The sequence below is a fragment of the Lissotriton helveticus genome, chromosome 2_2, assembly GCF_964261635.1.
Source record: "Lissotriton helveticus chromosome 2_2, aLisHel1.1, whole genome shotgun sequence".
Classification (NCBI taxonomy): Eukaryota; Metazoa; Chordata; class Amphibia; order Caudata; family Salamandridae; genus Lissotriton; species Lissotriton helveticus.
Window position 1 is genome coordinate 290,624,016 of NC_136060.1, and position 14,931 is coordinate 290,638,946.

The following is a 14,931-nucleotide window of genomic DNA, read 5'->3' on the forward strand; positions in this document are numbered from 1 at the left end:
CGCAGGGGCGTGAATTATCAGGCAGTTGTCGTGGGAAATAATCAGGTTTTGATCTTTTTTCTAAATGGGAGAAGTTCAGAGGTATGCCTAATGTCGGAGGGGAGTGTGTTCCAGAGTCTGGCAGCTGCAACCTCGAAGGATCTACCTCCGGCTCCGACTTTCCTGAATCTGGGGAGAACTGCAAGCTTAGCCTGCAAAGAACGAAGCTGCCTGGACGGGGTGTACCAGGCAAATTTCGATCGGAGGGACGCAGGGCCAAAGCCATGGAGAGCCCTAAAGACAATGCAAAGGGCCTTGAATTGTATCCTCTGTCTCCCCGGTAACCAGTGAAGTTTGCCCAGAGAGGATGGCCCATGGGCTCTTCTCGGGAGCCCCAAGGCCAATTTAGCGGCGGCAGACTGGACCCTTTGGAGCCTATCCAGTAGGAATCCAGGGGAACCAAGCAGAAGGACATTACAGTAGTCCAGTCTACTGAGGATGGTGCATCTTACCACTTGGGCGCAAGCGTATGAAGGGAGGAGAGGCAGGACTTTTCTTAGGGAGCGGAGGATGGCAAAACAACAGGCAGTCACCTTTTGTATGTGAGTCTCCATACTGAGCCTGTGATCCAACATAACCCCCAGATTGCGGACTGATTCCACCGGCCGGACAGTGGTCCCTGTTTCCGGGGGCCAGAAATTATCAGGGAATGGCCGGGGGATCTTAGTTCCAGCGCTGACAAGCACCTCCGTCTTCCCCGCATTAAATTGGAGGGAGTTGTCTTTTAGCCAACGTGATATGTCACGCAGGCAGTTGTGGAAGACCTCCACAGATGTAGAGTCCTCACCTTCCAAGGAGAGGATCAACTGTGTGTCGTCAGCGTAGTTGACAATCTTAATATTAAAGTTTTTAATAAGTAAGATCAAGGGTCGAAGGTAAAGGTTAACGAGGATAGGGCTAATTGCAGAGCCCTGGGGAACCCCATGCAAGATCGGAGTGAAAGCTGACTGAAAAGGGGGGATAGACACTGCTGCCTATCTTGCAGAAAAGAGTGGAACCACTGCAATGCCGACCCTCTTACTCCCGCCTCAAATAGCCGCTGCAGCAAGATCGTATGGTTCACAGTATCAAAGGCAGCAGACATGTCAAGCAGGATCAGAAACGCTGCCTGATTTCGGTCTGCACATCTCTGAAGCTCGTCCATAGCGGTCATTAGGGCAGTTTCGGTTCCGTGGGCAGGCCGGAAACCGAATTGATCAGCATCAAGAAGTTGATGATGTTCCAAATGGTTGGAAAGGGTGTTGCTAACCAACCGTTCAACAATCTTGGCTGGGAATGGTAGCAGGGAGATGGGGCGGTAGTTTTTAGAGGAATCTGGGTCGAGAGAGGGCTATTTTAGCAAAGGAGATACTAAAGCCCGCTTCCATTGAGCTGGAACAGTGCCCGTCACCAGGGATTGATTACAAATTAAATGGAGTGAAGGGAAAAGTTCCGTCTCAAATTCCTTCCAGATCTTATGGGGAACAGGGTCTAGGGGGGATCCGGAGGAGATCCCCCTGGCTAGTTTGCTGAAAGCCTCATACGTAAGAGGTGGGAACTCAATTAAAAGTTCATCCGGCGCCACCTGATCCAAGAGGGTCCCTGCTTTAAGGTTAGAGGGAGGGCCAGAAACCGGAGAGACTTCTAGGTCCCTAATAATGTGTTCAATTTTTTCCTTAAAGAAAACAGCGAGGTTCTCGCAGAGTTCTTGGGACGGGATGATGGCGTTTTTGGCGCATTCGGGGTTAGTAACACTATTCAATATATTAAAAATGCTTCTAGAATTGTTGGCGGAGTTGCAAATCATCGAGGAATAGTATTCAGCTTTTGATTTTTTAATCAGGTTCTTATATTCACGAACCTTGGTTTTCCACACCTCCTTAAAGGTTTCTATGTAATCACGTCTCCATCTTCTCTCGGCTTGTTTACAACCCTGCTTCAGATTTTTTAAAGTATTGTTGAACCAGGGAGCAGAGTCGTTACCCTTACAGCTACGAGTTTTTTGAGGAGTGTGAGCGTTAAGGGTAGCTGTGATACCAGAGCATAGCGAGGTGTAATTTTCCTCTACTTGCTGGTCATGATCAAAGAGTTGCTCCACCTGGAACACTTCACATGGGAGTGCAGACGGGTAAGGGCTCTCCAGTCTCTGCAATTAAATTCCCTATTCAACACAGGCGCTTTGTAATGGCCACCGTCCCTGTGTATGAAAAATTTTACGAGAGCGTGGTCAGTCCATACCATAGGCAACGATTCCCCCATCGCCACCAGATGGGGAGCCGCGAACAGCAGGTCTAGGAGGTGTCCGGCCTTATGGGTTGATCCAGTAACCAACTGGGAGAGGCCGAAGCTTTCGCAGGATTGAGATAAATTGCGAAGACCCGAGTCAAGGGCGCCATTGCGCCAAAGAATAAAATCCCCAAGAATAAACAGTTTATGATGGGATAAAGCGATGTTAGTCAGAGTAGCCAATAGCGTTTGTTGTTGCAGGAGGCTGAAAGGACCAGGAGGGCGATAGCACAGTACCCCGGTAATAGTAGTCCCGGAGTGGTCCTGAATTGATAAGCCTAAAAGTTCAATGCCCTCAATAGGGTCTAAAGCAAACACCTTAATTTTACAGGATGTAATAAATATCACACCTACCCCCCCACCTCTCCCGCTAGTCCTAGGAGTGTGTAAAAATTTAAACCCAGGAGGGCATGCAAAGCCGGGGTCGACCAGGCAGTCAGGACGAGTCCATGTTTCCGTCATGAATAAGATATCCAATTCATGAGTTTCAATCAGTAGCTGGATCTCAGTGCTGTGCTTAGGCAGGGACCTCACATTCAGAAGCCCACATTTTAATAAATCATTGCCCAGAAAATCAACTCGTGGGAGGGCTGTGTGTAGCAGAGAAAAAGTACCTTTGTCAGCATGTAGCTGACCAAGTTGTATGAGCGTCTCTCTTGAGTAAGGAGGGCCAGAAGGTAGCTGGTTATGAGCAGGTAGGCCGAAGCAGGAAGCATAGCTGGCGCAAGGCGCTGCCTTGGCGCAGACGGGCTTGCCTTAGGCACGCCTTCGGCGCGTCCGCTGCGCGTCCGGAAGAGGCACATAATTTATGGCAAGAGGACTGGGAAGGGGCGTGGCCTCAGGAAGGGGCGTGGCCTCTGTCCCTGCCGGTGATGGCGGCAAGAATGGTTTAGTGCAGCTTCCGCGGCAGCGCTGAAATCGGCTGCGCGGCCTGTCAGGAGCAAGCGAGTGCCCTGAGAGGTGCAGGAAGGGAGAGGGGTGAGTTAAAAGCACAAGCAAATAGTGACTCAATGATTAAAAATAACAATTTGCGCTCCCGGCTTTCCGCCTCAGGAGATCAGTCAGTCTGGCGGCGTTTGTAATCAACGCCTTTATGTGGGTTCGGCTGGGGGCGTGGCCTCAGGAAGGGGCGTGGCCTCAGTCCCTGCCAGTAATGGCGACAAGAATTAAAAACACAAACAGTTAGTGACTCTCAAATGATTAAAAAGTAACAAGTCGCGCTCCCGGCTTTCCGCCTCAGGAGATCAGTCAGTCTGGCGGCGTTAGTAATCAGCGCCTTATATGTGGTACGGCGGGAGGCGTGGCATCAGGAAGGGGCGTGGCCTCTGTCCCTGCCGGTGATGGCGGCAAGAATTGTTTAGTGCAGCTTCCGGGGCAGCGCTGAAATCGGCTGCGCGGCCTGTCAGGAGCAAGCGAGTACTCTGAGAGGTGCAGGAAGGGAGAGGGGTGAGTTAAAAGCACAAGCAAATAGTGACTCTCAATGATTAAAAATAACAATTCGCGCTCCCGGCTTTCCGCCTCAGGAGATCAGTCAGTCTGGCGGCGTTTGTAATCAACGCCTTTATGTGGGTTCGGCTGGGGGCGTGGTCTCAGGAAGGGGCGTGGCCTCAGTCCCTGCCAGTAATGGCGACAAGAATTAAAAACACAAACAGTTAGTGACTCTCAAATGATTAAAAAGTAACAAGTCGCGCTCCCAGCTTTCCGCCTTAGGAGATCAGTCAGTCTGGCGGCGTTAGTAATCAGCGCCTTATATGTGGTACGGCGGGGGGCGTGGCCTCAGGAAGGGGCGTGGCCGCTGTCCCTGCCGGTGATGGCGGCAAGAATTGTTTAGTGCAGCTTCCGCGGCAGCGCTGAAATCGGCTGCGCGGCCTGTCAGGAGCAAGCGAGTGCCCTGAGAGGTGCAGGAAGGGAGAGGGGTGAGTTAAAAGCACAAGCAAATAGTGACTCTCAATGATTAAAAATAACAATTCGCGCTCCCGGCTTTCCGCCTCAGGAGATCAGTCAGTCTGGCGGCGTTTGTAATCAACGCCTTTATGTGGGTTCGGCTGGGGGCGTGGCCTCAGGAAGGGGCGTGGCCTCAGTCCCTGCCAGTAATGGCGACAAGAATTAAAAACACAAACAGTTAGTGACTCTCAAATGATTAAAAAGTAACAAGTCGCGCTCCCGGCTTTCCGCCTCAGGAGATCAGTCAGTCTGGCGGAGTTTGTAATCAACGCCTTTATGTGGGTTCGGCTGGGGGCGTGGCCTCAGGAAGGGGCGTGGCCTCAGTCCCTGCCAGTAATGGCGACAAGAATTAAAAACACAAACAGTTAGTGACTCTCAAATGATTAAAAAGTAACAAGTCGCGCTCCCAGCTTTCCGCCTTAGGAGATCAGTCAGTCTGGCGGCGTTAGTAATCAGCGCCTTATATGTGGTACGGCGGGGGGGGGGCGTGGCCTCAGGAAGGGGCGTGGCCTCTGTCCCTGCCGGTGATGACGGCAAGAATTGTTTAGTGCAGCTTCCGGGGCAGCGCTGAAATCGGCTGCGCGGCCTGTCAGGAGCAAGCGAGTACCCTGAGAGGTGCAGGAAGGGAGAGGGGTGAGTTAAAAGCACAAGCAAATAGTGACTCTCAATGATTAATAATAACAATTCGCGCTCCCGGCTTTCCGCCTCAGGAGATCAGGCAGTCTGGCGGCGTTTGTAATCAACGCCTTTATGTGGGTTCGGCTGGGGGCGTGGTCTCAGGAAGGGGCGTGGCCTCAGTCCCTGCCAGTAATGGCGACAAGAATTAAAAACACAAACAGTTAGTGACTCTCAAATGATTAAAAAGTAACAAGTCGCGCTCCCAGCTTTCCGCCTTAGGAGATCAGTCAGTCTGGCGGCGTTAGTAATCAGCGCCTTATATGTGGTACGGCGGGGGGCGTGGCCTCAGGAAGGGGCGTGGCCTCTGTCCCTGCCGGTGATGGCGGCAAGAATTGTTTAGTGCAGCTTCCGCGGCAGCGCTGAAATCGGCTGCGCGGCCTGTCTGGAGCAAGCGAGTGCCCTGAGAGGTGCAGGAAGGGAGAGGGGTGAGTTAAAAGCACAAGCAAATAGTGACTCTCAATGATTAAAAATAACAATTCGCGCTCCCGGCTTTTCGCCTCAGGAGATCAGTCAGTCTGGCGGTGTTTGTAATCAACGCCTTTATGTGGGTTCGGCTGGGGGCGTGGTCTCAGGAAGGGGCGTGGTCTCAGGAAGGGGCGTGGCCTCAGTCCCTGCCAGTAATGGCGACAAGAATTAAAAACACAACAGTTAGTGACTCTCAAATGATTAAAAAGTAACAAGTCGCGCTCCCGGCTTTCCGCCTCAGGAGATCAGTCAGGACTAGGAGTCGGCAGCGGTGTCGTAGAGGGCGTAGGGCTTGAAGTCTTTGCTGTTCCTGAGCCTTCTTGAACTGGGGACAAGCTCTACCTCAAGCCCTGGGAGACACTCACAAAAGTAGATTGCAGAAAGTTCAGTCCTTTCACTGCCCAAGACAGAAGCAGCCACTGCAGGCCAACACAGCAAAGCACACAGCAAAGTGATAGTTCCTCCTCACAGCTTCTCCTGCTCTTTTTCTTGGGAGTCTTTTTGATCCCAGAAGAGTTCTAAAGTTCTGGGGTCTGGGTCCCCCTTTTTGTACTCAATTTCTCTTTTTTCTCTGAAGGCAGAGATGCCTTTGCCTAGTCCAAACCAGCTCTGGTCAGTCTTGGACCACTTTGTTGACAAGGCTCCTTCTTTTCTTTCACAGTGTAGGCCAGGGACATCAGACGGACCACAGGAGATGGAGCCAGTATTGTGGAGGGAAGGCAAAGCCCTATTCATGTCCCAGGTGAAACTCCTCCCACCCATCTACATGTAGATCTTGCTATTTAGCCTTGTGCTGGCTCACCCTGTCTCCTGGAATCCCCCAGGCCTGTCACTCAAACTCCAGACAAGGAATACACAATCTAGCAGAGGCAGGCTTGGATGGTTAGACAAGAAAATACCTACTTTCTAAAAGTGGTATTTTCAAACCCAGAATGTTAAAATCAACTTCACTAAAAGATGTATTTTATCATTCGGAGTTCAGTCACACTAATCTCAAATGTCTACCATGTTCCCTGGGTCAGTTAGGATTATAGGATGTAATAATCAAACTGCCCCGTCTGACCTATGGGGAACAGGTAGCCTTGCAATAGTGAAAAACGAATTAGGCTGTAATTCACTATCAGGACATGCCACACACACCAGGGCATGTCCTACCTTTCACATACAATGCACCCTGCCCATGGGGTACCTTGGGCCTACCTGAGGGGCGACTCACATGTAGAAAAGGGAAGGTTTAGGGACTTGCAAAGGTGGGCACTTAAAGTCGACATGGCAGCCCCAGGCGGCGTGCAGGCTCTGTAATGGCAGGCCAGAGTTACACTTTACGGGCTGTTTGTGTGGGTGGCACAATCCAGTGCTGCAGCCCACCAACAGCATTTGATCTATAGGCCCTGGCACTCACAGTGCACTTTACTAGGGACTGACACATAAATCAAATAGGCCAATCATGGAAACACCAATCCATAACACAGTTTATACAGGAGCACCTGCACTTTACCACTGATCAGCAGTGAGGAAAGTGTGCAGAACCATCACACCAGCAAAAACAGTGTCAAAACCGGGAGGTCAGAAAGCAAAAAGTCAGGGGAAACACGCCAAAAGATGCCAAGTCTAACACAGTGAAACAGGCTCAAAGTGCTCGGCGGTCTACCTTTGGCACGCACAGGTTGCCCCAATCAAAAGAGTTAAGCGGAGTCCTAAGGAAACCATAATGGGCTGATTACTGTCCTTCTTGCTACCCCTCCAATGTATCCAGCTTTGCTTGATTTGCACCTGAATGATGATGGGACCCTTTATTGCTGCAAACAGCTTCTGCTGTCATGCGCAAGTCAAGCAACCCTATTGAAACTGGTCACGATCTGCAGCGTGAAGACTGTGGTCATGTTGAAGCCCATAAGCGAAAGTCGCACTCCATCCACATTGATGTGACCAATACCATATTCGACTTCGAATGCCAATAAAACCAGGTTCATGGGTAATATCTTTGCAGTGGTTAAGGTCATAAGCATCGGGCCAATTGCCCCAAAATCAAGAAGGGTAGCCCAAAACATTTCAACGAGCCTGGAAGTAGTGGGATGGTTGATGTTTTCTTAAAAAGTTCCTACAGGGCCCTAAGGCAGTAGCTCTTGGGTGAAAAATGCATGCAAAGGATCCACTCTTCCAAGGCAGTGTCCAGGAAAATCAACCTATACACTTTGGTGGTTGAAGGTGGCACTCAGAAAGGCAGAATTTTATGTTGTCTAGAAATGACGTCGGGTTAGCTAATATTGTTTGGACCAATAGTCCTCCAGGCTCAATGGGATCCTGCGCGATTTTGTGTGGGGCGCGTCCCGACACCGGCTGGCTCTGGGGAAGCTATTTCTCCCCACAGAAAGGAGCGGCCTGGCTGCCCCCTGCTTTGAGCATTACTACCTGGCAGCGCAGCTCCAGTGGATTGCACGCTGGCTGGCGGACTAGGGGAGAGAGGACACCGCTACAGGCGAACCGCCTTACACCTTGGAGCGGATCACCGCGCTGTTTCACCCACTGGCAGGGGTGGCATACAGGTGCTTCCATAGGGCACTATACCTCACGAGGAAAGTGCTTCCGTATGCGCCCACAGTGCCGTTGGAGGGCTCTCTGGGAGGCGAGGGAGTCCTCACACACCGCATGCTCGAGCACTGGCAGGAGGTGGAGGTGCAGACGTTGGGCGACCTTTACCACGATGGAGCCCTGATCCCCTTTGAGTCGCTGGTTGCCGAGGCTGGGCTCCCCCCCCGGGGGATTCCTAATGCATAGATCGCTCATAGCCCGGATGACGTTGGGGTGGGGTGACATGGCGGAGGAGCCGACGCAGCATCTGGTGATCCAGTAGCTCCACGTCATGGGCAGGGGCAAGCACCTCATTAAATGGTTTGCCGCGTCCCTGCGCCTGCACACAGAACTAGACCTGGCCCCCCTTCGTGGGAAGTGGGAGCGGGACATGGGGAGGCCGCTGACGGACAAAGAATGGGAACGGGTACTCAAAAGCCCGGTGCGCATATCCAGAAACATGCGCTTTCGCCAGATGCAAGTATTTATAGTCCACAGGGCCTACCTCACCCCGGATTTAATCAACAAGTATTTCCACAGGGCGGACGCAGCTTGCCCCAGATGCGGCGAGATTGCTGCGGACCTCCTTCACCTCTTGTGGCACTGTCCGGGGCTTGGCGATTACTGGAGGGAGGTACATGCCCGGCTTGTGCAATGCACTGGCCGAGAAGTCCCCTGTGACTGGCTGGTTTTCCTCCTGCACCATTTCAAACGGTCCCCTGCTACCAAAGCGTCGTCCAGATTCCTGGACCTGGGAACGATCATGGCGGTGCGACTTCTGACAAAGAGATGGAAAGCGAGGGAACCGCCTAGTGTGAGGGCGTGGACCCTGTCTCTCCTTTCGTGGGGCCGAGCAGAATGGACTGCCATCAGGAGGGAGGAAACGGTGGGTTTGCGCAAGGAGCCTATGGCGGACCGGTGGGAGGGTATGCTCATGCACTCCAGGTGGCAGGGACAGATGCGGCTGCGGAAGGAGCTGAGGACACCGAGGGCGGAATAGCCCGCCATGGAGAGGGGCGCACAGCGACTACTAATGACAGCAGCAGCGGCAGTAGCGACGTAGAAACCAACACGCAGGCGGGACCCCATAGTCGGAATGACGAGAGAGTCTAATAGATGGAGGGGACACACAGGCGCCAGAAGCGGAGGGCAGAGGAGCGGGGGGTGCGGGTGGTCAGCCTGGCACGATGAGAGGTGTAACACACATCCACTGGCTGAAGGAGGGGGGGGGGCTTTGGGAAGGCAAATGGGGGACTGATCTGTATTGTACACAGGTGTTACGGCTGCATCTTGTTACTACTGTTTCTTTTCTACAAATGTTGTGGTTGCAAATGAGTAATGTTTATATGAACTGGCACTCCAGGTGGAGAGGAGATGCAAAGACTCACACGAACTACGACCGTGCGCGATGACCTGGACTTCACTCGCCCTACGTATAAGTCATAATATGCCAGCGCCTTACTAGTGGCTGATGTCGTCAAAGTACTGATAATGGAAAACTGGGGTAACTGTAATTGTAAGTGCTGTCTAAGATGCGTACATTGAGTCGTTGAAAATGTTTTCTAAAAAATGCCAATAAAAAAGAATTGACAAAAAAAATTGTTTGGACCAATAATCTCTTGCTAGAGATGAGAGCAGATTTAGTGAGGGCTGAGAAGTAGGAAGGGACCAGAGAAATGAGATTAGAATTAAAGTTACCTTGTGGAGACATATAAAAGCAGGTTTTTGCAAGGCTAATATTTCAGAGAAGAGCTGAGCTAAGACTGAACAAAATGAGAACTATCATAGCTGAAACAATAGAAACATGTTAAGTCTTCGTTTATCACATTGCTGCTTTTTCACCCAGAAAATATCAGTCCCTACTAATAATGAAAGTGTAAATTGTCAGGGAGAAAATTCAGGAGAATCCTCCATTCGCATCTTTTATGTTTGATGTGACACCCTACATGGCCAAGGGTATGCCCAGACTTGGATCCTTAGCTCACGGTTCCACTGGAACAAAGCAACCCCCGACTGAAGAGGACGAATCAGGCAGAAACTAGCCCTGGCTCCAGGTAGATCTCTGGCTCTTTCCCTAGCCCAACAGGAACCATGAAACATAACATGTGGCCTGCAGAATAAATTATCATCGCCAATCAATTACAATGATATTTAGCGCACCTATGGCTCACCCTTTCTCATACACCACACTGCTAGTCGCTGTCCCCTAAGATAAGATAAGAGCACCTTTGGCCATTCAAGTACGACGCCAAAAGAGCTTCCAACAGAGGATGACAACCAATGCAACACTCTGCCAACCATGCACTTTCTAGTGGTGGAGCGTGCTCCCTGTCCGAAAATGTGCTTTGGAGCCCCACAAGGAATATGAAGCGCTATATAAATGCAGCAATACTTACGATACGTATACAACAGTTTGTAATGAAACTAAAGCCCACCAATAGAGTCTCACAATACATTCCAACAAGGTGTTGGCGTCCTCGACCAGCTTGATTGGTTCACACTGAGAAGCACGGGCCCCAATCACTGGCCTAATGTGCCTTGTGGGGACCTCAAAGATCTCTACGTGCAAAGCATTATCTCCAGTTCTAAATGCAGGAACCGGTTTTATTAAAGTTCACAATCCGTTGTTTTGCTTCATATCCTGCCACAATGTTTAATGAGCCAATGATTGCTCAGGTGTACCTTCCGTGAATCTGTGCAGCAACAGCCGTTTTCTTTTTCTTCTTCAGCTCGTTGTACTCGAACAGTCCAAGGACAGCGCCCTCTGCCGCCGCACGGGCGTCCTCGCAGGGGTCCACTTCCACACAGGGGATCTCCAGATCCTGCACCTGCCGGCAGCCAGCTGCAAACACCGGAATAACAAGTGGAAATCAAACAGTGGGCCTTGAGATAAGCAGGGCAGAGAGGCAGCTATTGGAGAGAGGGCCTCCAAGGGCTGTCTGACATTATTACTCATGCAGATGTGTTATGTTAATGCCTTTGTGGCTGTTAGTTTAATCACATTACAGGGCTCGGTCTAGCAACGTTATTCAGAAGGCGAGGCTGAGGTGTATTCATTATGTGCTCTGCATATCAAGGTACATCTGAATCATGTACGCACAGATTCTATACAAGGAGTAAATGTAGAACAAATGGTGCGCATATCTAACAGTGTCATCAAATGTGGGTTTTATGAATCTGGGGATGATGGGAGTGAAATAAGAGGATACTAGGACCTCGGTTTCAGTTTAGATACTCTCTAAAACCCAAACTGTACCAATCTTAGATTGACATACTAGGGTAAAATGAAGCAAAAGCCACATTATATTTATCCAAATAAAGTACTACAAAACATATTTTCTGAAAATATTCTTGAACCACATTCATTGAAAAAGATGGCAGGCTTTAGAAATTCGTGTTTGGTATTCCAAAAGGATTTTACTCATAACTAGCTTACAAAGTTATATGAAATAGTTCTATCAGCAAATTATTTAATTATAAATAAATACAATACAGAAAAGTAGTAGTAATGGAAGTGCTAGATCTTGGAGCGACACCTTGGAGGCAAGAAAGAAAAAGAAAAAAATAATTAATTGCCTACAACCCAACATGTGGTAAAAGTAAAAATGAAGTTATATTGATTTTAATAAAACCATGAGAATTTAAATCACTGAGCAAAGAAAGGGGCAACATAAATACTGTGAAACCCAAAGGTAACATCAAGAGCTGCAGTAGTGGTTGCTATGTGCTAGCATGAGAGATTAGAAGAAGCCCTTCTCCCTTTCGATGGAACAAAGGAGGACATCACAGCTAGTTCTCAGGGAATGGTCACTAGCGATGGACAGGAGCAACACCCAAACATGATGGCTGCTTAGAGGTCTTAGCACAAACTACCTCAAACAACACCAGCAGGGAACAACTCTGTTTCCATGAAACATATATGTTTTATATTCTTTTTATGTGGTGAGCAGTTCTTCCACTTTCCCCTTAATTTATGTTTCCAAGATCCAAGCACAGCTAATGTAAGTCAGACAGTTCATTACTACAACGTAAAAACTCCATAAAACGCATATCGTTCAGGATGGTTTACTTAGGCTGCGTCCCAGGTGACAGCAAAAACAAAGTTGAAGAGGACTACTATGATTGCAGTGTAAGGTTTTACATTCTACATGGTTCCTGTGCCAGGTCAGCCCACTGTCCTCTGCCTTTAAATAGATGTCTCATCTGACATTACAATCTGTCAGAAGAGGTTTTTCAAGGAAATGCTTGCATTACGTACATTGGACCTGTATCAATTATTCCACATTTGCATGATAGCTGCCTGACATCTTTCAGAGTGTCACCATATGTGAAGGGACAATGGTTCCTGTAATTGTATAAGGGTAATTCTACAAGTACGATTAATTCCTCACAACGACTTTGAACAGAACATTGGCTTATCATAAACGATATACCAGGTATACTTTATATTCTGATACAAAAGGGGATGATGGAGTGTTTGAGCAAATCAAACACTCACCCCCAGTCAACTGATCTGGGTTTAATCCATCACCATTCTTTAGCCCACTCAGCCACCCCATTTCAGACATGGCCATATGCAAATCAGTCTGACCCTGTGCCTCATGGGAACAGTCCAGCCCGAAACTGCCAAGCCATGTCTTCCATGGACCGGAAACAAGCATCCTGGGACCAGTTTCGGATTTTCTTTTTTCGCCCTAAGTTGGCAGGGTATGCTCAGACGTGAGTCCCTTACTCACTTTGCCACTGGAGTCAAGCAAGCCCGGCTGAAGATGGCTGTAATGCCAGAAACCGGTCCTGGGAAGCTTGATTCCGGTCCAGGGAAGACATGGCTTGGCAGTTCGGGCTGGACTGTTCCCATGAGGCACAGGGTCAGACTGATTTGCATATGGTCATGTCTGAACTGGGATGGCGGAGTGAGCTAAAGAACAGTGATGGATTAAACCCAGATCAGTTGACTGGGGGTGAGTGTTTGTATTGTCAACGCTCCGTCCATCACCCCCTTTGGTTTTTCTTTGTTCGCCCTAAGTTGGCAGGGTATGCTCAGACGTGAGTCCCTTGCTCACTTTGCCACTGGAGTCAAGCAAGCCCGGCTGAAGACGGCTGTAATGCCAGAAACCGGTCCTGGGAAGCTTGATTCCGGTCCAGGGAAGACATGGCTTGGCAGTTCGGGCTGGACTGTTCCCATGAGGCACAGGGTCAGACTGATTTGCATATGGTCATGTCTGAACTGGGGTGGTGGAGTGAGCTAAAGAACGGTGATGGATTAAACCCAGATCAGTTGACTGGGGGTGAGTGTTTGTATTGTCAACGCTCCGTCCATCACCCCCTTTGGTTTTTCTATACTTTATATTGTATCATAATTTAATAATCATAGGACCATTAAATAATGAGTGGAACAAATCGTACTGCTAGGTGCTCGAGACTCACATGGGACCCACACAGTGTATAGAGAGAAATAGCAAAAATTAGATAGTGAGAAGAGAGCTCGCTCACCCGTCCCTTTTCTAATCAACAAACAATGAAAAAATGAGCTCGCTACCACAGTATATTACCTCATGAGATGTCCTTCGCTTATCTAAGTAGGAAAAACCTTGAGGTGTTTTAAAAGAAGCCTCACCCACTAACACTACTTAGTGGCATGCTTCATCATAGGTACCCACCCGAGACGCCTAATGCATCCGTGTGTGCTACAACACCTGATTACAGCGGAGCAGGTTTTGGTTGTGGATCCCAAACAAAAACAAGGGTGATTTTAAACTTGCCTCCAACCGTGCAAGGTGTATTTTAATAATGGTGACCTTGACCCGCCTCACCATTCAAATCATAACCATATTGCCTGCTAGATAAATGTATTTGTGACCGTCTTGTTTAGTAGTAAAATAGAGCAATATTAGGTGTTTAGTAGGGTGCCTAGAGCTTTTGGTCCTAGTGCTACTGCACCAGCTTTACCATTAAAATCACGACCATATTGCCTGCTAGAGGGAAACACGTTTCGTACTGGAGCAACAATACGTCCACATTTCCTCGTCTACTTCCCTATTAAGATCCCTTTACCAAACCAAGCGTGCTTTGGTAAAATAGTTCTCCCTATAGGACATAGTGTGTTTGTAAATTTTAGATACCAGTCTCGTTGGTGTATCGGCTTATATAACCAATGAAAGGGCAGTCAGTTCCGCTGGTTCCGCCAGGCCATTACCCAGGAGCTGATGTAACGCATGTCTAGTTCTATGAAATTGAAACTAGGGGCCATATGTAGGTAGCTTATTACCGGTCGGTAACGGCCGAAAATCGGTAAATTTGCCGTTACCGACCGGTATTTAGCTTTTTCTATTGCAGGTGGCTGGATTTAAGGATTCGGTAATTTACCGATTTGGTAATTTAAGGAATTGGTAAATTACCGAATCCTTAAATCCTATGTAGGGAGCACTCACGTGAGTGCATTTTTGATTTAAGGATTCGTTATTTACCACCAACTACAAGTTGGTGGTAAATATCGAAAACCTTTAAAAAAGCAATTTTGTGCTTTTTCAAAAGTGCCATGTGGCACACATACATGCCCTTAGGGCATGTATGTGTGCCACATGTGCACACATGCACAATTCAGGGGTGCAACAGGGTGTCAATGTGACACCCTGCCTCCCTTGAATATGTTCCCCCTATTACCGAATCGGTAAATACCGAATCGGTAAAATTTACCGAATTTTTACTGACATACTATTTACCGCTTCTTAAATACTGAATCGGTAAAATTCGGTATTTAAGAATCGGTAAATGGAGATTACCTATATATGGCCCTTAGTGAGAAGCGGGGGGTGGGGTCTCCTACTGCCAGGTTATCCCAGTTTTTAGATGTGCTACCCTCAAACAAGTTACCTATAGTACTGATCTCGATAGAATTAAACACACGGACTACACCATTATCTCTACAAGGGGGCAGCCAGTGGCACCACTCTCGGGGGGCTAGTGGTG

The 14,931-nt window shown here is 48.9% G+C and overlaps 1 protein-coding gene across 2 annotated transcripts in view; it reads right to left on the reverse strand.

The window, feature by feature from the left end:
- The window catches only part of LAP3 (leucine aminopeptidase 3), a 238,053-nt gene that overhangs the window by 115,514 nt on the left and 107,608 nt on the right, over nucleotides 1–14,931 (reverse strand). For both annotated transcript variants that reach the window (XM_078678427.1, XM_078678426.1), the window contains exon 5: nucleotides 10,645–10,804. In XM_078678427.1, the coding sequence (XP_078534553.1) occupies nucleotides 10,645–10,804 (160 nt within the window). The remainder of the gene's footprint in view (nucleotides 1–10,644; nucleotides 10,805–14,931) is intronic.